General features: G+C 36.8%; 1 protein-coding gene and 1 long non-coding RNA gene across 6 annotated transcripts in view; one reads left to right on the plus strand and one right to left on the minus strand.

The window, feature by feature from the left end:
* LOC132637185 (uncharacterized) overlaps positions 1 to 7,249 on the minus strand; it is a 28,723-nt gene extending 21,474 nt beyond the window's left edge. For 4 of the 5 annotated variants that reach the window (XR_009581536.1, XR_009581538.1, XR_009581537.1 and 1 more), the window contains exons 1-2: positions 7,087 to 7,249; positions 6,660 to 6,721 (exon numbers count right to left, since the gene is read on the minus strand). Coding sequence is in view for 1 of the 5 variants with exons in the window: in XM_060354318.1 (XP_060210301.1) it covers positions 6,660 to 6,721; positions 7,087 to 7,231 (207 nt within the window). In the remaining 4 variants the exon portion in view is untranslated. Of the gene's footprint in view, positions 1 to 6,659 lie in introns of all 5 variants that reach the window. The other variant, XR_009581535.1, reaches the window with a different exon arrangement.
* A 3,060-nt stretch (positions 7,250 to 10,309) lies between these two features.
* LOC132637201 (uncharacterized) lies at positions 10,310 to 14,077 on the plus strand. Its single transcript, XR_009581539.1, has 2 exons — positions 10,310 to 10,945; positions 12,512 to 14,077. It is a non-coding gene; the product is annotated as an uncharacterized LOC132637201 (long non-coding RNA).
* The last annotated feature ends 10,045 nt before the right edge of the window (positions 14,078 to 24,122 follow it).

A 24,122-nucleotide genomic window follows, 5' to 3' on the forward strand; every position in this document is an offset into this window, starting at 1 on the left:
TGGAGGTTCACTAATGAAACCTCCAGAGTTCTACGGCACTGAGGTTGAGGATGCCTACAAGTTCGCTATGGACTGTCACAAGAGGCTTCATAAGATGGGGGGCAGTCGAGAAATATGGTGTTGAGTTAGTGATCTTCTAGCTCTTGGGTGATGCCAAGTTATGGTGGAGGGCTTTTGTGGAGTGTAGGCCAACGGGATCACCTCTGCTGACTTGGACACAGTTCTATCAGGTGTTTCTAGATAAGTATGCTCCTTGCACTTTGAGGGACCGCAGGCATGATGAGTTCAACAATATTGAGCAGGGTAATTTGTCTGTGGGTTCTTATGAGGCTCGGCTTTATTGGTTGTCTCACTACGCCCTCCAACTTGTGCCTACTGGGGAGGAGAGGGTTAGGAGATTTGTGAAGGAGTTGAACACTGCCCTTCAGTTGTCAGCTCTTCAGCTTGCAGCGACAGGTGCTTTCTTTCAGGAAGTGGTGGATTATGTTAGCACTGTCGACGGAGTTCGACAGGAGGGTTACCATAAGCACTTTGAGAAGAAGGCCCGAAAAGGTGGTGGTTACAGTGGCTCTTTCGCTAAGGGCCAGAGTTCCAGTTTTATTCGAGACACCCTGTTCAGTCACCTATGTAAATTTCAGCTGGAGGCCATCAGTCAGCACTATTCCAGTCAACCAATGGGTTTGCAGACCAGAGCTCCAGATTATGGTGTTTACTCGACTTCGTCCATTTCTGTTTAGCATCCGATGCTAGACCGTAGATGCTTTGAGCATAGTGATATGGGACATTTCAAGAGAAATTATCCCAGACTTAGGCAAGGTGGTTAGGGTATCCAGTTTCAGGCTCCCCAAGCCCTAGCATCAGGCTCCCCGAGCCCCAGCATCAGGTAGAGGGGAAGGATCTTATGGTGGGAACCATGCTCAGTCTGGGTGTGGCGGTCACACAACTGGTAGAGGTAGCCCCCAGCCTAATAGAGGCGGGTTTCAGTCTGGTAGAGTGGTCATCAACCCAGCAGCGGCGGAGCTCAGACAAGGCAGGTTGATCGTAATGGTTCGCAAGCTATTGGCAGACGGGTTCATTGCTATGCCTTTCCTGGAAAGATAGAGGTTGAGGGCTCAGATGCAGTTATTACATGTAATATCGTAGTCTGTCACCGAATGGCTTCTGTATTGTTTCACCCGAGTTCTACATTTTCGTATGTGTCTACATATTTCTATAGGTCTTAATATGGTCTCTGATTTACTTGATGCCCCCATACATGTATGTATCTACTCCTGTTGGAAATTATGTAGTTGTAGATAGAGTTTTTTGATCTGGTACTGTCACACTTGTGGGGTATGGCACCTGGGTTGATTTAGTGATTTTCGACATCGTAGATTTTGATGCCATCTTAGGTATGAGTTGGCTAGCTCCTTACCATGTGATTATGGACTGTCACGCCAAGACAGTTACCTTAGCTATGCCTGGGGTGCCTAGACTTGAGTGGAAAGGTAACCTTAGTCCCTCCCTAAAGAAAATAATTTCCTTTATTCTTGCAAAAAGGCTAGTGGATAGGGGGTGTTTGGCTTATTTGGCACATATTCGTGATACTAGTGTTGACGGTCCATCTCTTGAGTTAGTTCCTGTGGTACGGGAGTTTGCGGAGGTGTTTCCCGCAGACTTGCTAGGCATGCCACCGGACCATGATATTGACTTTTGCATTGACTTAGAGCCAGGGACCGGCCCTATTTTTATTCCACCATATCGGATGACACCAGCAGAGTCGAAGGAATTAAAGGAATAAATTCAGGATCTTTTTAGTATTGTTTGAGCATATGACTTGAATACTTATATAACTCTATATTTCTAGACTTTGAACGTTCGGAAGCTTTACGAGAGGGAAACGCTATCACAGAGTGACTACATTGCTCCAGTTCTGCTTTGAGGTAGGTTACGGTATACTTGAGTTAGACTGTGATTAGTTGATTGTATGTGAAATGAAATTCATAGGATGATTAGGGCTTCGAACATAAAGTGTGATTGATAATTCCTACAGTTTGATATAGATTGATTAATTATATGATGAATTGATATGAAATGATAAATAAGGAGTTCATATATACTCTTCTTGTTGACTTGGAGTAATTCTTTATTCATGCTTATTGATGAATTGATTTTTGAGTCTTGACATGACTTGTAACATAGTGACTTGTGTTCCCTGATATAGATTCTTGATTGTTCACATTCCTTATTGATTGTGGAACGGAAATACATTGTGATGAGAAATATATACAAATATGAAAGGGCACATTTAATAGGGGGTGAGGATGTGGCCTGAGTTAAAGGCTCATAATCCGAGGTAAGATTCCGGGGAGAGGGTACATGGACACCATGGGTCCCCTGCAGGTCATGGCTAATGGGTCAATCACTACTATTTACCATGTGTGTACGGATATGTGACAGAGTTGAGATAATTTGTGGTTTACGATTGTGTTTGGTGATTACGTGGGTTGAGTTGCTCTTATTGATTTCTATTTGTGTGGATTTACCTTATCCTGTGTTGGCTGATATTTTCGTGTTGGATAATTTCTGTTGATAGTTCTTGAGATTATGTGATGTTGTGCCTATCTGTTAATTTTATTGATTTTGTGATTGTATGCATGATACTAATCTTAGTCGGCCTATGATATCTACCGGTACATAGTGTTTGTACTGATACTATCTTGCTGAATTCTTTTGAGTGCAGATTGTGATCCAGAGACTTCTACGAGACCTCATATTGAGTCTGGGCCAGTTTCCGGCAGATTCGAGGGTGAGCTATTATCCATGCCAGCCCGCCTGAAGATCTTTCCGTTTTTAGATGTCTTTTTCATTTCAGACATTTATGTTATTTTTAGACAGTGGTTCTTTCTTAGACGGTTATGTTAGAGTCCTTGTACGATGACTTTAGGATTTTGGGGTTGTAATAGTTTAGACTTCCGGAGGTTTTATTTAATTATGGCATGACTAGACTTTTGGAGATATTTATACTTCTTATATCCTTGAATTCTTTAAAATTGGCTAAGTAATTTGATAATGGTTTGGATGGTTAGTCAAGTAGATGGTTTGCCCACTAGGGGATTTGGGTGGGTGCCACTCACGGCTGTTTGGGTCGTGACACCAACGATTAGAAGGAAAATGAATGTATAGCTCGAATGGTCATAAAAGGGAGGATAACTGGCCCAAAACAATATCCACACATGAATATACAACATAACTGGCCCAATTGACTTAACTGCAGGATAATACGAAACAGGAGGCCCAAATCAACTTTAATATGTAAACAGAGCATGATATATTATGAGTATACACAATATACCACCCAATATATACCCAAGGTATATATCATATATAGCTGATGTATATTCAAAGACAATGAACCAGATAAGAAGGGAGAAGAAGAAAAAGGGTAGTTAATCAAACAAGAGTGGATATTCATCTCAAAACAAAGTCTAATACATCAAATTTTTACACATATATACATGGTATGTATACACTAACATGCTCAACACATTCACTTCTCCAAGACTATCAATGATACTTCGTTTAAAAAATCAGTACGCAACAACTGATGCTTCATTGATTTTTAAGAGAGAGAAGGCACAAGAAACTTCATACTACATTCGTCTCTTAAGCTTGGCATTTTTAATCTGGTATTCAATCTGAGTAGGCACTGATCTTTAAGCATTTTTTCAAGTTTAAAAAAAAAAAAAAAACAAATAGGCTCTCACACAGACCTGGGACATGTGCAATTATAGGATCCTTTCCCTCCAAGACTAGACCAACATATATGGATTAGCAATTACAGAAAAGAAAAGAGGGGGAATAGAGAATGGTAGCCATAAAAGGGACATGAAACTTTTTTTAGCCAATCCTTAAGCATACACACATATATGAGAAGCCCATTTATATAAGTTTCAAGGTGTTCATATTGGAAATCATTTATCATAGGGATGACAAACCGTATGTGAGAGTAAAACTAGGTGGGACAGGGAAGGGGAGAAAATGGGAAAAAGAATATTCTTATTAACTGATCTTTATATTTCTACTTTTTATTCACACCTAGGGGAAGGAAACATAGTGAAAAAAACCAAACTACTTTGACAGTGTCTTAAGCATGATAAAATTACCAGATATGGATATGACATGGCCTATATCATCCTAGCAGGGAGATAACACTATCATGTATCAGATCCAGAACATTGAGCAGTAAAGTAAAGCATCTCACAAAGATATCAAGAAGAAACCAAAACTACACAAGTGCAATGTCACTTGCACCCTATATTCCCATTTCAAACTGTCTTTCTTTACATAATATTTCTCTCTCCTTTTTACTCATTCAAACCATAGAGGGTTCCATGGGACATGATTCAACAAAGAAGAACTCCAACAGCCTATGATTAGTTGTACTAGGTTGAGTAGGAGAACTCAAAGCCTTTCCAAACCTTTTCCTAGTCCTGGGTAAGTCACTCATTGCTTTATCATACCCAAGTGACAAACTCTTAATATTTTTTTCCATTTAAGTGGTTAAAACAAGTTCCCTTGTTATCTTAGGTGAATACTGTTGGTTCAAACATATGAAGGAAACTTATCACCTTTTCTCTTTTAAAACCCTAGTTACTATCAGACTTCGGTCCCCTTAACAAATTCAAAAGTATAATGACATGCTGTTGGAAAACTCCTCTAACATGTTAAACATATAGATACTCATTAGAATTAAGCCAAGTAATCTTGAACAGTCTCAAGTTATCACAAAACACGCATAGGCTGCCGATTTAAACAAGTGAAAGGGGAGGGATTATACAAGGGCTAATGCACACAATATTGTAAAACACACAAGATAATGAGATAGAGTCACTAATGAGCTGTTTAGGCAAATGCCACCACTTAATCACTTTTTGATCATGATTATACATTCAGACAGGATTTCGACAGTTTACCTGCTTGCATTCAAAGGACAACTTGGCACAAAATAGAGCAAAATAGACATGAGGGGTTATTGGTTTCATAATGGTCAAGACACAGGCTAGCACTAATAACATATAGGCATAAATAGGACCCAAGTTTGATTCAGACAAGGATAAGTATTCGAATCATAGAAATGGCAAACATAGAAGGAAAACAGTTAAGCTGCAATATTTGTTGACATTCAGACCACATACATGATGCTATTGAACAAAAATCCCTACATTAAGTACCTAACATGTTTTATAGCTAAAGTCAAGCCCAGCACTAATAAATGAAGCAAAAGTTCAAAACTCAAATATTCATGTAGATATGCTCACATCTTAACCCCATAACAGTCCTCACATATTAATGAAACATATGGTTATGTATTTTTTAACATTGCAGATATGTGCTTAAAACTAAGTGGTTAGTTCCACAAACTAACAGTCTCACATGAACACATAGAAAGAACAGGATAGACATGACTCAATCATGATATGTTAGTAAGGACTAGACACTATTTCAAATTCCTAGAGCCTCTACATCATTTTATTAGACTAAAATGTAAATATTCCATCTAACATGATCTAAATCTATATGAATGAAGCATGTATCATCATAAAAGAGTCCTAGAATAACATATACAGACTAATCATCAGGAGAGCATGTGCACCTGAGCATAACTGAATAGCAATAGCATACAAAACCAAATATTTGGCTTAGATGATCACTATAAGACCATAAGACATGTAAGATCAACTCAAACAGACATACAAACCAATCTAAATGACCTAACCCAACATCGGTGCACTCATGATACATATGAAAATATTAAGCAGTACACAAACCAACATTTACAAGCATATAATTATTTGCAAGGTTAAATAAACACCTGTACCTACACTAAGCTCAAATTAGTTGTAGTAAATACAGGGTGTACATCAAGGAGCTAAGGTAAAGACATATTGAGTCAACACAAATAATCATTGAACTATATTTATCAAAAGCAGTTGAGTTATTCCCCAAATAATCTAGGCTAAATAGTTGTTATGCCACTTTAAGTCTGATTCTAACATATGTGGGCCATAGATGATTAAATTAAACTCATATTTGAACATTTATTAGACGAGGACTATTAATGAATCAACATATGATAAGCCATATGAGCATTTAAGCAAACCAGGTGTTTAGGTATGTTCTTTAACATGATGATAACAGGATTAGGCTAATAGCAGCATCAAACATTCAAAACAACCTAAGACTAGGCACATTAAGAATTAAATCCCTACATGTTTAGCTAAACCCCAACTAGATGTGGATATGTAATCATATTGAACTGCTACTATCTAATAATGAACAACGATAGACAAGCCAAACAAATATGTAACTAGTAGACAAAGTGATTAAGCTAATCTAAGTAGGTAGTTATGCTAACATACTGCTATTTGATAATAAAATAAATGGCATGCTTGTGCAAAAAAATGATTAAACTAAACCAAAGGTAATCTAAACTATCACTAAACATGTATGAACTATGAAACTAAACATATACATGCTTAATGACTAATCAACACATAGTTGAATTAAACTAAAAACTACACATAACATAGATATTAACTAAAACATAGGCATAAACTAAACTAAATATGCAGAAAACACTAATAACACTACAAATAAATAAAAGGAAGAAGGTTTACCTTTTCTGTGAGCAGTCCTTTATCGAGAATTGAAATTGGAGATCTCTTGAACTCCTCAACACCTGAAACTCAGCCTAATATTTTACTAAAAGATCTAATAAGTTAAAGGTTCCAGCAAAAATGCTAGATCCCTAGGTATATTGAACCTATTTTCTCTAAATTTGAGGCTTTTTATGTATGAATATTAATGAATGGGATTGTAAGATAGGGGGTTCTTTATATAAAACCCCAAATCTAAAAACCCTAGTCCTGAATTTCGATGTGGGACAATGGGATTTGGGGGAAATTCTATTGAATTCCCTCTCAAACTAACAATCAACCAATCAGATTCAAGTATTCAAAATCAGATATGGACAAAAGCCATTAAGAAAACATACTTGTTTGAGCTTAAAATGCAGAAAAGATAAGGAAAGAGAGGGTTTAATACCTTGTTTGGTTGAGACTTGGTGGAGAGAGGAGGCAAACATCCCAATCAACCATGCCAGGTCTGCAAAAGTTGTTGTACACCTGACCTTTTGCCAAAAATGGCAACAATGACGGAGGAAAGAGCAAAGGAATGAGACGGTGGCCATTGTGGTTTCACCCGAAACCCTCATATCTTCAATACACAAGACCCTTGCGATCTGTTTGTGTATATGTTGTTTGGTCGAAATGGAATTGGGCCGGGTCTGCTCCTAATTGGACTGGGCCTGGCCGAAAAAATTAAATAAAAAGGAAAGAAATAGAGGCCTAATTCTTCACCCCCTATACGCGTGTATACATATATACACATGTACATACATGTATATGCACGTATATTTGTATATATAAAGGGTCAAAACATGCTTTTTGATTATTTTAGGGAATGACCAAATTTAGACGCGTGTAAACTTAATTAACTGTTTCAATTATGGCCAAATTAAAAGGCTGATTCAATTAATCCTTTTCAAATGTAGCCAATGCAAAAGGTGAATTGATTGTTTCAATTATAACTCTAATTAACACATAGCAAACAATTGCCTATTTCAATTATAAGCACAAGTTAACTCATGTAATTAACAGAAAATCGAATTAATATTAATTTTGGAAAAGATTGCAAGTATAGCCAAATAAGTAATAAAATTGAGGTGCAATTGATTATCTTATTTAATTAATCAATTTTCTTTATTTAACGGAGTAAAATATTTTTCAATTTGATAATAATAATTTAAACAATTAATTAAATATTATTTTAAACTATTTTGAATTAATTTTGACAAATGCTTTTAATATTTATGCAAAAATATTTAAAATGACCTACAATATACATTTGAAACTATTTTGCCAAATGAAATGGCAAAATGTTATCGAAATAATTTAGTAAAAATCATTTTGATTTGTAAAATACATATTTCACTAAGTTTGAGATTCAAGAACTCCGAATAATTAAATAAAATTATTGGAGGGCCACAATTAGGTGTCAACAGTTGCCTCACAACAGGTTCTAATGGAAGCTTCCCAATTATGATGATTCGTTAGGATTGTATCTTGCCTTTGCACGTAGTTTGTAAGCATTTGGATCAAAAACTTCATCTGTGCGCTTCATAGGGAGTGCATCATTTAGTGGCGAATTGTAGGCCACAAATATACCAAGTAATTCTGTGGACGACTTAATCGTGTCATTTCTCTTGATAAGAAGGGCTAGTCCTCCTAACGTGTTCCCTTGTCCTTTTTTGCCTTTGGAACATAACGAGGAATAGGAGTCACTTTTTTACTCGAAGAAGGGCCATTTATGTTTGGCACCTTATTCACATCGGCAGGTGTTTGATCTTCCTTAGTTGCAACCTTTTCCTTATAAGCAACCACCTTATCCTTTTAGTTCATTAACTCAACATTCTCTATTTTGGTAACATCATCAACTTTTGTGGCATATTGTTTTAGTAGAACTTTGCATCAGTGAAGTGTGCTTCAGCTTCAGTGAAGGGATTATTATTTGCCATAATCTTTTTTCCACTCCATCCTCATAATACTTCAAATTTTAGTGGTAGGTAGATGGGATCATCTTGTTCTCATGAACCCAAGGCCTACCAAGAAAGATATTATATCAAGTCTTTGCATCGATTACATGTAACCGCGCACTTGATTGCAACTCTCGAATGGTGAGGTCTACTTTGACAGTTACTATGGCCTTTTGTTCCTCCTGGTTGAATCCTTAGATCGTCAACCTATATTCAAAAACATATTTCGTTAAGATCCCAAGTTCGTTCATTGTGTGAATCGGAAGGATGTAAACTCCAAATCCAATGTTGATTAAAATTTTGTTCACCCTTTGCTCACACACAAACTCAATCAATAAAGGGCGATTATAAGATGTGTCGCCAAGTAGAAGGTCATTATCGGTGATTGTGATTTTGGCCATGCACACATCTAACACTTCATAAGATGATTTTGGAGGGTCTTCTGATGATGGACATGATGAGGTTACATTATTGCTTCCTTTTCATCAACAATACAACATAAATATATTACGTCATTAATGACGAACTTGGTGCAAAACCAACTTGGCGAAATTCTCCTAATATTACTGGTCAATGTGGTTCTTGGTAGTGCTGCCCCTCCATTTTCTCCTTTGCATGCCCAATGGATTTTTCATTGGGTTTCCTCACCATCATTTTCATAGTTTGTCATTTAGTCGAATCCTTTTAAGGGGCGGCGAGTCACGAGAATCCAGTCCCTATCGCCAGGATGATCTATTTGGTATCCATCATGTTTTGATGATTCTCTTTATGTCAACACCACATCACTTGGCATAAGAAGAGACAACAATTCATTTGCATTAATAGATTTGAAGTCTCCAAACTTAATCATTCTTACCAGGCATATGTTTGGGATGACTTCCTCTACATATCCTTAAACAAAGTTGCAGGTCATGATTGTATCAAGCGAGCCAAAAGTGACCCCAACTTGGTTAGAACTTGCATTCTCATCTACAAGTGCAACCTTACCTTCGCGGGCCAGTTCAATGACTTTATCCTTGAAGACAAAGCATTTCTCGATAGGATGGCCAACCAACTAGTGGTACTTGCAATAGTTTGGTTCATCAATTCTCCCTTCTTCATTTGGCCATTTTATCTCAGGTAACTCAAAAATTTTCAGCCTAAGTAGTTCATCAAATATTGTGGAGACGTCCAAATCAAGGAATGGGTAATCTTTCTCTTGCATCCCCTTCAAAGTCTGTTTTCGGTTCACACAGTTGACACCTAATTTTTGCCCTCCAAAAATTCAAATTAAGTAGTCAAGCTTCTTGAATCAGAAACTGAGTAAAAGACTTTTTAGAAAATCAAAAATATTTTCTAAAACAACTTCTGGTGATATTTCGCCATTTCATTAGCAAAATACCCTAATATATATTGCGTATTAATTATGTCTATTTTTTATTGAGTTGAAAATCAATTTATGACAAAAAACAAAACAAGTGTTTAATGTGTACGTATCATTAATTGTCGACTTAAACTCATTTACGACTTAATTACCATGATTAATCACTTTTGCAAATAGTTATTTTACTTTGTTCAGCCAAGAAACTTGATTAATTGATTGAATAATAAATTCGTCTCAACTTGATTTCAAATTGGTTATTAGACTAGTTTTGGTTAAAATTGACATGAGAAAGGCTAGTTTATAAACTCAATTCTTAACCCGAATCCCCTTAATACCCCTCAAACCCATTTCTTCTCTTTTCATTTTAAAAGGACCAAACGATCCCCAACCTTTTTCTCCCAAAAAAATTCATAGAAAGCATAATCCCACACTCCAAACCCACGCGAACCCAGTTGTATTTGCCATTTTTGGCTAAGTTGCAAAAGCTTTTTACATTTTTCAATTGTTGCCTATATACTTCGGGCAAAAACGTTGAAATGTTTCTCTTCATCTTCTCACAGAATGGTAATATACTGACCCATTTCCTTTCTTCAATTTGTGTTTTGATTTTTCTTCATTTTCGTACGCAGATTCGGATTTCAAAGCAAATAGAAATGAATTTCAAGTTTCAAATCCATCCCACATCGAATTTAAACTTCTCAAAACCCTAGAACTAGCCTTCTATAAAAAGAGAACCATTTCTTCATTCTTGGAAGGAGTTTTTGGACACCACAAATTGGTTTTTACACCAACAGTTTGAACACACTGAAACTCGGCTAACCCTTGAGTTTCGAGGAAGTTCTCACTCACAGTTAATTTTTGGTCTCATTTCTGTTCATCGGAAGCTAGTTTGGTTGAAAGGGTGATCGGCTCAATTCTCGTCGCCCCTGTCGCTGCTCGGAAAAAAGGTAATTCTCTTTCAAATCTTAGTCCTATTTTCATGTTTTAGTTCTGTTGTATTCAATCTGTAGTTTCATTTTTCTGCTTAGTAAAGTTAGTAGTACTAAGTGATTAGAGTTTCTTGTTTGTGTTAATCATTACTTAGTAGGAGGCATGGAGTTATTTTTTACCCTTTCGAATGTTGATTTTAATAAGTATGATGTACCTATTTAACTGCAAGCATGAGACACTTGTGTAAATTCATGGAGGATTATATCTACTATTGAATGCCACCTAATAGCTTCAGTTTTTGGGCTGGTTTAAGTTACATTAATGAGATTAGATGATGTTTTAGGTTTCAATAGTCATTAAGATGTTCCTTTAAATGTGTTTAAGTGTATGGCAACCTTGATATGCAGTCACTTAGTTCAAATTGGTTAAGTATAATTCTATAATTGATCTTTGCTTATTGTTTGGCTAGCTGTAAATAGAGAGGAATCTGTTTAGATCAAATACTTTTGGGTTATGGTTTTTGTTTGGATCTTTAGCTTGTTTCAATTAAACTAACCTCTGAAAAGAATGTCATTTTTGAAGAAGCTCATATTTTGTTTGGAGTGTAGCTAAGAGTGATTTATTAGGAAAAAAAAAGGCCTTTTGGGAATTAGGATCTAACCATGAAATGTCTAACTAGCTTCTTGTATGCAATGTGCTGTTGTGATTCTTCTATATGTTTTGAGCCTTTAACAAGAAGAGGAATTTAGGTTAGTCAGCTTAAATGTGCAATAAGTTCTCTTGTTGAGAATCTTCAGTTATTCTTTCTTTCACTAAGACAGATTATGATTCTGCCTTTCTGCTTTTCAAACTGGTTTAAAGTTTAATCCATATGTGTTTTCTTCATGTCTAAATTTCTTGTAGGAACTAGTTTTTAATGACCTTAATATGGAATGATTTAAACTCCCTCCTCCCCTGCTTTGTTGCATCAAATGACATTTTGTTTGCCAAATCTGAAATATGTGATTTTATAGACTGCCAGCTCCTCAGTCTTAAAGGATGTGGTTTAGGTCCTCTAATTTATGACTCTTGGTTATTGATAAGTCATGAAGGAAACATGGTTGGTTACTCTTTCAAAACATTCATCCTGTTAATTCTAACTTATAAAAATGATGTTGGGTTCGGTTTAGCCTCCTCTGATACCCTACTATGCCTAAGGTTCTAGAAACCTTCGGATCTTGTTGTGGCATTGGGAACATGGATGGTGGTAGCCCCCTTGGCTGTCTATTTTTCAAGTTTATGCTTAGTTAGATGTTTGCTGATAGGGTGTTGGATCACCAGTTCGCATTTCTAAGTTAATGAAAGGATTTGGCAAACTTCCCTATGTTTTATAATATGATTTCTGTATACTTTCATGAAGTTGTTCATATGTTCATTCATTCTCAAAATCTGAACTTTAATTCTTGTTTGATGTGCTAAACATGACTAAGTTGTGGTAATGCCTCAACAGTTGAAACACTTTATAATCTCTTGTAAGTATCCATCCTATGTCTTCACTTTTGGATACTCATCCTTTACCCCTTGTTTTCTTTTCATAACTTGAGGGACTTCTCCAAATCCCAAATGTCCATGAGCTACTACTGAAGTTGAGTTTCTGCTGTACTTTGAAATGGAGGAGTATTGCCACTGCTGCCTGCGGTCATGTTGCTCTGAATTGCTGCAACTAGTTGGCTGCACCTGGGATTTTGAAACTATTGTTGTGTGTGGTTTCTCATTGCTCTATTTTGGTCCCATGCTTGCTGCATCTTGAGATTGGACCTGCTACATCTTAAAGAGGCTTTTGTTTTGTATTCTATAAGAAACAAGTGCTGCACTTTGTAGTTGGCTACTATAGGGATGCTCCATTTGGAGGATGATTTGTTGCTGCATTTTGAGACCTTTTCTATTGTCTTATTTTGAAATAGAATCCTATGTTGTTGTCTTGTTGCTTTACTGTGGCTTCCTTTGTGGTTGTTTGTTGCTTCAACATATGACTGAGATGCTGGTGCTACATTGATGTGCATCTCCTAGATTTTCTTTGCCAAACAGCTGCTACTTATGGCTACCTACAACTGCTTTTTGTTATTTCATCTCGCTGCTATCTAGCAGCTGCCATCTGTGGCTGTTTATTGCTACTGTTTGTTGTTGCTTGCTGTTGTATGTTGATCATCAGCTGCTACTTTGATTTTAAAAGAAACGTACAGATATTATACTTGAGCTGACTCTCACATTTTGTTATTGAGCTGCAGCCATGTGTGTGACTAAGTTGTTGCTTTAAAATGGGCAGATGCTACACTCTAATGTTATGCAGCTGCTATGGTCAAATCTTGCTGCACTTGTGAACCAAGTGATGGATGTAATTTGAGGCAAAAAAATAGAAGCTATATATGGGACCACATGGTTGTTGCTTAATATACGGTGTGCTACCTACAGTTGCCTGTGTTGCTACTTTTGGCTGCAATTTTGCCACTGCTGTCTGTGGCTGTTTTACCACTGCTTGTTATTTCTTCTGAAAAATATGAACAGATTGCTACGCTTGGTGAAATCCCACTGATTTGAATAGATACTAAAAAGGCCGATGAAAAAATTTAATTTGAGGCCATGCCTTGTCCGGAAAGGTTATCCCCCGGCTTAGGCGATGATGACCTCATAGTAATATCACGAGGTAGGAACGAACATGCGTTTGGCGAGGCAACTAGAATGGCCACTAGTCTGCAACCAAGACATGTTTCGGATTCCTTTGCCACATTCAGAAACATGAGTCTGAGCCTCTGTAATCAAAGCTCTCAAAGTTTGATACAAGTCTGAGGGATATTATTATTATGTTCATAAACGTCACCCTATGGGATGGCGTACCATTTTGACTAACTACTTTTCTCTTCATTATGCAAGGTACAAATAGAACAAGTACGGAGAGCAAAGCTTAAAGACGAAGTAAAAAGGATCGGGTGCTTAGAGCTTCGGACGAAGAACTAGAAGAGCATGGGATTTGGTCCCTAGGCTGAAAAAGCTAAATTATCTTCCCTTTCCTTTATTTTGTATAAACATGCTTATCTTACATGTTTACATTCATTTTTTATGAGCATGTATATACTTGCAAATACTTGTGTATTGTTGAAACCCTTTAGAACTTAGTTGAAACCTTGCATAAGAAAATATGATTCAAGTTGTTTTCAAAAACTGCTTTGGGCCTTGGCCCGCATAAAGATAATAAAATAAAAGAAATCCCATTTAAACCCAAGTTGGGGAAGATGGCTTCAGTATGGAATATGGTTGACCTTAAATGAGCTAAAATGGTTAAATACGTTAAATCCTTTTCTTTATTTATACTTATAATATTTATGCTATTTTCTAAAAAAGGGAGATATACTCCATTTTTTCCTATATATATATATATATATATATATATATATATAACTTACAAGGATAGAATCATGACATTGAACCAAATTAGTGGAAACTTCACTTAAGAAAAATCTTAAGTGTGTTTTGGTCCGGAAATGAAGTGAATTTAATTCATTATAAACATTTTATCAAAGAAAATTCAACTTTTCTTCCTTAAAAGATAATATTTCCAAAAAGTGGAGTTTTATGATTAGCATGGCAGTTTTAGCAATAAAGCAAACATTTTTAGCAAATAATCACATTAATCACACATTGAAGCTCGTTGGTCAATCGTATTCTACGGATCCTTAATACTAGGGTGCTTAAAACCTTCCCTAGGGAATCACCAAAACTGTCACAACCCAAACCGATGAGCCGCGACAAGTACCCGACCATTGCTGGTCAAGCACTCCTATGCCTGTATTTACCTCACACTGACTATCCTGGGCCCATACACAATCTGTAACTGCGCTGGACTGTCTCCCGAACAATCAACATAAGAGACACCGTATCGGGAATCCACGGCCAACACATACATATAAACACAAATGCTCAGAGTAACAGCGCAAGACGATTGGCCGCTTCATATATACTGTATAACAAAATAAGTGCCAACGAGGCTGCATAACAACACGATTACATATCATTGTCTACAGACCTCTATGGAGTACAAACTGTGGAAGGGACAGGACAAGGCCCTGCCGCACCCATATATGTACGCAACAAGATGGCATACCAAACGGACTGAAGCTCCGGATTAATGGAGCGTACCGACTGCCGCTGAGGAGAGGTCCTACTACTGTGAATCGTCTGACTGGCTACCTGGTCCTGCGGGCATGAACGCAGCGTCCACCAGAAGGGACGTCAGTACGAATAATGTACCGAGTATGTAAGGCATGAATAGTAACATAGTAAGGGATGTGAAGTATGAATAATAACATAATGGAAATATAGAACATATCGTAACATAAAAGAGTAACCTATACATATGAGTACCTCTTAGGGCGGATGACATGCATGCTTAGCTTTCTTTGAAAAAAATTTCTTGTTCATATATACAGAAAATATGTCGAGGCGTCGGCTCCGATCCATTTAGCCACATATGTCCCGTGTCCGGGATGATAAGTTACACCAACTGATCAGGTGGCAATGCGTCTATAGCGCCACATGTGTCCCTTTTTCCCATTTCCCCATATACATATACATATATCATATACATATATCATATAAGCAGCATGCAGGAGAGCCCAAGGAAAGTTATGTCTCTATCGGAGTGACGTAAGGTCGGTAACCTCCGATTATATTATGGAATAATCATCATCGCTTTATCTCACCTTGAAGGAACAATTATTATAAGGTGAGACTATCAATGAAGAATAGCACCAAGAGAAAACATAGAATAAGATCATAAATCGCATAAGACGTCAATTCATATGCTTTGGAATCTTTAAAAAATAGTCATCATCCATGAATAAAATTGAGAAATCAAGAAATATCAACATTCTTATATCGTCATTGAAATCATAACTTGGAACCTTTAACCATGAAATCGTTCTCATCATAGTCACCATAGAAAAATATTCTCATCTTTGGCATCATTGTCATCATGGAAAAAACATGTCTATCCTTGTTGTCATAAGAGCTTACAAAATCATAAACCTCTGTTTTGGAAAAATACGGACATTTTGGAAAAACATTTACGGGTTATTGGGAAAGGAATCATGACTTGGAATCATAGACTTCTAACTTTTGAAACAAAGAAGTTATGGAAGCATTTATGAAATCGTAGCATAAGAATCATGCCTTTGAAAGAAAGGGACGAGCCTTAACATACCTGTTCAGCCTCCAATTATCTACACTTATTTGTCCGAGCTCGCAAGTCTACATTTAAGAGGATTCACACAATCGTTAGACTCATCGTAGTGTATTTGTGCTACGCTTTCAAGTCAAACTATTTTATATCCTGCTAAAAATTGGGCAGCATCTCCCCTGTTTATATGCCTACCCCGAAATCTCAATTCAGCAACAAAAAACAACAACAAAAATACCAACATCAATAACATCCTTTCCAACGCCAATATATACCATAAAACATCCCACACGCTGTTTTCCCAATTTCCACAACCAACCAACTCGCTATACAATTATTTAACGACTTTATCTCCGTAAATAAACCAAAATTAACATTAATAATAGGAGATTCATACCTTATTCTTGTTAAAATAGAGATATCTTCAATATCTACCTTGAATCCACCGCAAAACCATACTAGAATCACATCCATGCGTTTATCCGAGCTTCGATTAATACTCCTCGCTTGAAAATTGCTCACTTTGTGATCCCCTTCTCTCTCTCTTTAATTTTCTGGAAATTTCTGGGCAAATCTGGTGAAAAAAAGGGGGTTATTACCCTTTTTATAAGGGTCAAATTCGGGTCGGGTCATTGTAGTATTTTACTGTAGCAGTACTGTATCAAGTCGGTACTGTGGCAACTCTAAAAACATAAAATTCAAATAGTCCACAACCTCTTAGTAGCATTTATGCGCCAGGATAAAAGTGAACCGTAACACACATCCTCCAAATAAGTTGTCTTTACGCTCTGCTTCTTACTTACCATAGTGGTAAATTTCGCAGGCGAAGTGTTAATGTTCATGGATTCTTGATTTTCGATCTTGGGCAAAAAAAATCCCACTTTCTTTATTTCTTGCTTGTCTTTAGCCTTATGAAATTCGCGGACAGGCGGTCCTTTATTTTTTACTAAGACCATGCTTAAATCCATGTCATGAGTATGAGTGGACAATTCTTCAAAAGTCCTAGGCTTTACGCCTTGCAAGATATAGCGGAGACCCTAGTGCATACCTTGAATGCACATCTCTATTCCTAAAGCTTCACTAAGTCTATCTTTGTTGTTTAGACTTGCATGTCTCCATCGGTCAATGAAGTTAATAACTGGTTCTTCTTTCCATTGACATGTATTTGTAAGTTCCATCATGCTTATGGTGCATCTTATGCTGTAGAAGTGATTGAGAAATTCTTACTGAATTTGCTCCCAACTATCAACGGAACCAGACTTAAGGTGAGTGTACCGGTCAAAAGCATAACCTTTAAGGTAACGAACAAACTGTTTGGAAACGTAATCACAATATATTCCAGCGTTGTTGCACATGTCAATGAATTGTACGACATATTGCTTCGGATTTCCCTTGCCATCAAACTGCTGGGAATTCGGGAGTTGATAACAGATAGGGAATTTCAACTGGTAGTGTACAGCTTTGCATATGAAGGGAGGATTTTGTGGAAACCTGGTACTTATTCTTGATGGTCCCCATGATGAACTCCTTTATGTGATCGATTGAAATTGTCCTAAAGGAAACTTAGATTTCCTTAGCATGTTACACTTGTTTTTCGGGAGAATTAATCCTTTCTTGTGCTTGAAGACGCTTTCCAGATGCATGACTGGATTCTTCTTCCATCAGGCCTTCCATCTTTTTCGTTAAATTATCGATTAGAGCATCTTGATATTGCACATATTTAGTCAAACCTTCAATAGCTCTGGTCAAGCTCACAAGTTGGTCCTCTACTAACGAAGCATTGGTAATCATTGCATGCATCACCATCGTAGATGATGGAGAACAACATGGATTTTCTCGAACATGGGATGCAGACATGTTATACGGAGTACATCCAGTGCCTAAGACATCATCATCAGCTTGCGTGAGGATTTCTTGGACATAGATAAACTAAGTCGGGAAAGAAACGTCTGAACCATTTCGGCGACTTCATCCCCTTCTTCTGTTGTGTTTGCGAAACATCTCACTCCTTTTTAAGATAAACCGAAGACAACAATTGATTCAGACTGCGCTTGCAGAGCTCGTTGTCCTAGCAATTTGGCTTGGTTCCTACTGACTGGTCCCATGCTCCCCTCAGTAATATAATCGAATTTATTGCTTAAGTCCAACATGTATGGATTTAATTGAAAGACCAATTCAATTGGGCTAGTCTATCTTGTTGGACTTCACATGATGAGCACGCTCCATTAGCCCAAGGTCCACGCCGCATATCAAATGACGTGTCGCGCCAAGTCAAGTAAAGGACCAATAAAATTGTGTCACGTGCATAAGTGACGTAGCATGCAAAGTCAATATAACAATCAATCAAATGTCTCCAAGTGTTCAAATGACATAGTTCAACCAATTATATGCATGCGCTCTCCACTGCAACTATAAATAGGCTTTCATAAGGCCAAAAGGGATGAAGAAAAATACATAGAGAAGCTCTCCTCTCTAAGGGTAATCCACATGTCTTCCGCATACTAAGAAGTCTTCATCTCATAGTGGCGAGCCGCAAGTTTCCATACCTCCACATTTGTGATCAAAGCTTGGCTCCGTATTCATGGCGAAATTACAACAAGAAGTAATCCTTCAATTCAAGAACAAACAAAGCTCTTAATTTGACGATCGTGAGGAGAACAATCTGAGGATTACATCTTTTTATTTGAGATTGTAACCGCCGCACAAATCATTGAAATCAAATATTACTACCTGTCACTATTCTTTGCCTCGATTATTTTTTTTCGGGTTCGAAAATTAGTTATTACAATATATACAATCAATAATGTAAAATTCATGGGGCGACCTATTTGGACACTCCCATTTAACCTATAGTCAACGTTTTGCAATAATGATTAAATGAAAGTCTACAAAATTCATAAAAAGCAATAAGGGATATCGACACCTAAATACAATCCTAAGTAATTATTGGCATGTTTTTACTCAAGGATTAAGTTTAGTAATTAAAGCCCAAAATATTTTGCATTGTATAGCAAATCTGTTATAAATATTATTTAATTATGGATGTTTATCTTTAGGAGAAACTTTAGGGTTTGTGCCTTTGGCACCAAGTTAATTTTCTCCTATAAATAGAGATGTTCTCTTCATTGTATATAATTCCTAACAAGAGAAATAAAAGAATTCCTCTCTTCTCTCTTTGTCTACAATATTGTTCTTGCTTGCTTTATTAATTTATAACACGTTATCAGCACGAGATTCTAACCAACTGGATAATAACCTTCAAATATGGACCTTGACGCCAGGTGCAGAAACTCTCCGTTGCTTTTAAGTTGCCCAGATTTGTTTATCTCAAATCCACATGTGACACCAAGGTAAATGATTTCTTCTGTTAATTAAGTTGAGTCATGTGGACTACTATGCACATAAATATTGTTATATCCCGTATTTTGCGTATTCGGATAATTCAAGATAATTGCGAGAATTTAAGGACAAGGCTAAATTTTGACCTTGTTTAGCACACAAGTTGTTCATGAAAGTTTTGATGTGAAAATATTAAGAAAGACTAGGGGTAAAAAGGGGAATTCGCAAGATGGCTCGTAGAAAATACGGAGGAAGGTTAAGGGAAAATTTGGAAATTGGACAAATAATTTTTCATGAATTCCAAAACAAAAAAAAAAAAGTGGGCTTAAGTAAATGGGCCAAAGTGGCCGGCCATGTTGGAGTGGGCTTAGGCCCACATGGAAGCTTACTAAATAAGTCAAAAGATGACTTATGGATCACATTTTATCATCTTTATCCTCAAGAAATTTCAAGAAACTTGGAGAGGAAAACAAGAAGGCCATATTCGGCCAAGCTATGCAAAAATTGACCCCTTGAAAATCTTGATCAAAAATTATTTTCTTCTAGCATTCCTACCTATTGGAAGGTCCTCTTTAACGTGGAGTAGATGTTGGGGCAAGTAAATCATTCATTCTTGTAAGAAGCAACCTTAGCCAAGTTGAGAAGTGAAGTGAAGAAAGGTAAGGTTTAATCCTCTTTTTCATATGTCATGAACGTTTTGTGTATGTTGTAGTATGTAGAAGTGAATGAAAATCATGAAATATGGATGTTATGTTGGTGGCCGAATAAGAGGTGGTGTAGTGTAGATGTGATAAATTGATTTTATTTACTATTTTGGTTGTTGTTGTTGTGGATTCTATGTTGATAATGAAAGTTTGATGATTCTAGTTGAAGTTGTAAGTGTTGGAAAGTTGTTTAAAAGCTAATGTCATGTCAAAAACCATTTCTTGTATATATGGAAAAATAATGTTGTTAGTATGTGAATTATTGGTATAGTTTATGGATTTGAAGGAAGGAAATGTGTTGTTATCGTTCTTGTTGAATTTGGAAGGTTTCGGGTGAAGTGGTATGTCGGTTGAATTGTTTGAAGTGTTCTTGAATCATGTTAGAATGATTTCGGATTAATACTCGAATGTGAAATCATTGGTGTTAGCTTGACTATATATGGCTGAATTGAATATAAATGAAATGTCGTTGAATTGTGTAGAAAGGATTGCTAGTGTTAGAATGCGTTTGAAATAATTGTTGAAGTTAGAGATATGATTGTTGGTATTGTTATTGACAATTTGGCCGAGTTGAATTCTCGGATTTGTTGTTGATAAATTGGCCGAGTTAGATTCTCGGGGATGGTATATTTACAGGGGAAATGCTGCCGAAATTTCGGCAGATTATAAATGAATGTATTTGGAAGACTAAGGAAAGTGTGTGATGATTGTGTAATCTTCTTGAATGTAGACTAGCGATAGCGAGCTTGGACAAAAAGCGTAGCTAATAGGACGTGGAACAGGTATGTAAAGCTTGTCTTTTCTTTCTTTGGCATGTCCTAGAGCTAAGTAAGCTATGATACTTATCTTGGGGTAACTCTATTCTCGATTCCGAGCTTGTTAATGATTATTATTCACTTCTTGACGTGAGTATACTTAGTATAGCCGAGCTTATTGTATGATTGAATAACAAGAAAAGTCTAAAGAGTTTTGTAAGTAGTAATGTCCCTAACTTTCGTAGACGGTCTCGGATTGCTTGAAGATGGTTGTAGAGGTTCCTAAAATGAATAACGTTCATAACCTTCATGTGCTAATTCGGATTGTTTGGGAAATGCTCGTAGAGGTTTCTTTAATGAATAACGTTCATAAATCTTATAAGTGAACTCGGATTGTTTTAGAAACGTTCACGGGGGGTTTTATAATGAATGATGTCCATAACGATATTTGAAAGCTACTTGGTATGATTGTTGCTTTAATTTTCCAAAAATAGCTTCTGAAACGTTCGTAGAAGGTTCTGTACTTCAAACGCTCATAATTCTCTTATACTAAGTCGGATTGACCCGAAACTTGTTTCCGAGTCTTCAGGCGTCGGTAAGTATACTTATACATCGAGTCTTAAAAGTTGATTTATGCGCATTTAGTTTCTCACTACTCTGCTCGTGCATATGGTTGTTAACTTTCTTATACTAACTCGGATTTACTTGAGACGTGTTTGTGGTGTATTAATGATTTCAAGAAAATTAGTTTTGTACTAAAGGAAACATAAAGTCAATTTTCAAAACCACTCCGAAGGGGGTGCGAGATTTTATTATTTAGATTTTTAAAACCACTCCGAAGGGGGTGCGAGATCTTACTATTGTTTCATTTACGATTTTATGTTTACACTCCATAGCGGTATCTCTTTGTATTGATATTTGTGGATTGAGTAGTGTAGACACCATCATTAGTATTATGTCACGAGCGGCATGCCCGAAGGGGCTAGGACTATTATTATTAAGCAGCATGCCTGAAGGGGCCAGGACTAGTATTATTATGTTGCAAGCGGCATGCCCGAAGGGGACATCATTATCATAATGCCGGACGCGGCATGCCCGAAGGGGCCATCATCATTATTATTATGTCGGGACCGGCATGCCCGAAGGGGCCAGGGTAGTATTATGTCGGGACCGGCATGCCCGAAGGGGCCATCATTATTATTATGTCGGGACCGGCATGCCCGAAGGGGCCAGGGTAGTATTATGTCAGAACTGGCATGCCCGAAGGGGCCATCATTGTTACTCTGGCGGAAGCGGCCGTCCGAAGGGACTATTATGATACTATATTTACATTGTGTATACTAGAATTTGGGTATGCTGTACTTATATTGTGTGCTAGAATTTGTGTAAGGCACTACATGGCACGGTTCAAAATGTTGTTCCAGGTTACTCCGGGTTGCCTCTAAACTGGTTTACTGTTACGCCTTTCCTTGTTTATGATTCAGTGATGCTTTACATATTCAGTACATATTCCGTACTGACCCCCTTTCTTCGGGGGCTGCGTTTCATGCCACGCAGGTACACCCATGTGAGTAGAAGACTTTGCTAAAGGTGTTCCAGCGGGATTGGCGAGCTCCATCTCAGTTCGGAGTGTTGCCGGCATGGTATTTTGTATATGTTAGAGACTTTGCAGACAGTGTCCTGTGGATAGGGCATCGAGAAGTGCGAATCATTTGTAGATGTTAAAAGAGTATGTATTTTCAAATGATTTCAGTTGGTAAAAGTACGTAATTGATTGAAAGTTTTTCATAATCTGTATAAAGATAATGACCTCTATTTGGAAAAGTCTCATGTTTTTAAAAGTTTTTTAAATGACAAGTTTTGGTAAAGCGAATGTGTAAGGGTTCGCTCGACTCTGAAGAGAGTCGGGTGCCCATCATGCCCTATCAAGATGAGGGTGTGACAAATATAGCAGATCACAATGAACTTGACTATCGCAGTACGAATTCCATGATTATCTGATTAAGTGAGATACCCATAATTCTATTGCCAAACATTGTTCTTTAAGTACTGATGATGAATCAAGAAATTTTGTTTATTAACTTTCTGGTTCGTTTGATATAAGGAACCTCAATGGTTCACCTGGCCATTAATTATGCCTCAAAGTTGTTCCTGGAGAACAATATTTTAAGAGGGATTATGATATTAATTCATATCTCTTAATGGCAAAGAATAAGAGCTTGCAATAAATATATGATCACCAGAAGTGATAATATTTCTTAAATTTCGTTATTAGTAAATTTATTTCGGTCTATAACCACCAGAAGTGAAAATATTTTCATAGGGTTGTTGTGGCTACAACTGAAGATATGTTAGAGAAGAATTCTCTACACTATATGTATGCCTCGCTTTGCTCCTGAAGTAGCAACATTTTAGAAGAATTTGTAAGCGATCATAATTTGATGTGATTAACGCACATTCAAATGATTATGTTCCATTCCTGAAGAATGAGAACTTTTGATAAATATTACAAATACAGATCAGTTCCCTGAAGTGAATATGACAATATTTAATAATACTTATAAATACGAACGTGCACTTAGTTGCGAAGATATCACGACTAAAGCAGTAAAATTTGAAAATTTACTCTTGAAGTATTCTAGACCAATTTTGAAGAATTTAAGGATATAGAAGGCATTCGGTGCTTTAGGCCTGAAAAAGTAGTACTCTTATGTTTGTCATTTTTTTCTTCATGCTTCAAACTGCATGTCTCCATTTTGCTTAACAATATATTTATGGCTCGTTAAATTTGTTATACTACTATAATATTATGTCTGGAATCTCTTTCATTTTTATGAGACCTAGTTACTTTATATTTTAATCTATCCGATGATATGAACAAAGGTGTGATGTTGGTTATATGCTTTCTGATAATCTGTTTACACTAGTTAAATATTTGTCCACCAATGGATTTTCTTAAAGTGCTTTCTATGAGGCTGTCTACGGTGGTTTTGGGGTAGTGTTCGGAGTAGTACTACTTTGAAATTTTCAAAGTAGTAAACATTAAACGTTACTCTTGAAGTAGTAAACTTTGAATTTACTCCTGAAGTAGTAAATCTGAAATCTACTTCTGAAGGATTCAGACTTTGAAATTTACTTCCAAAGTCTTAGAACTTCAAGCTTTACTCTCGAAATAGTAGAATTT

Source organism: Lycium barbarum, chromosome 1 (assembly GCF_019175385.1).
Source record: "Lycium barbarum isolate Lr01 chromosome 1, ASM1917538v2, whole genome shotgun sequence".
Lineage (NCBI taxonomy): Eukaryota > Viridiplantae > Streptophyta > Magnoliopsida > Solanales > Solanaceae > Lycium > Lycium barbarum.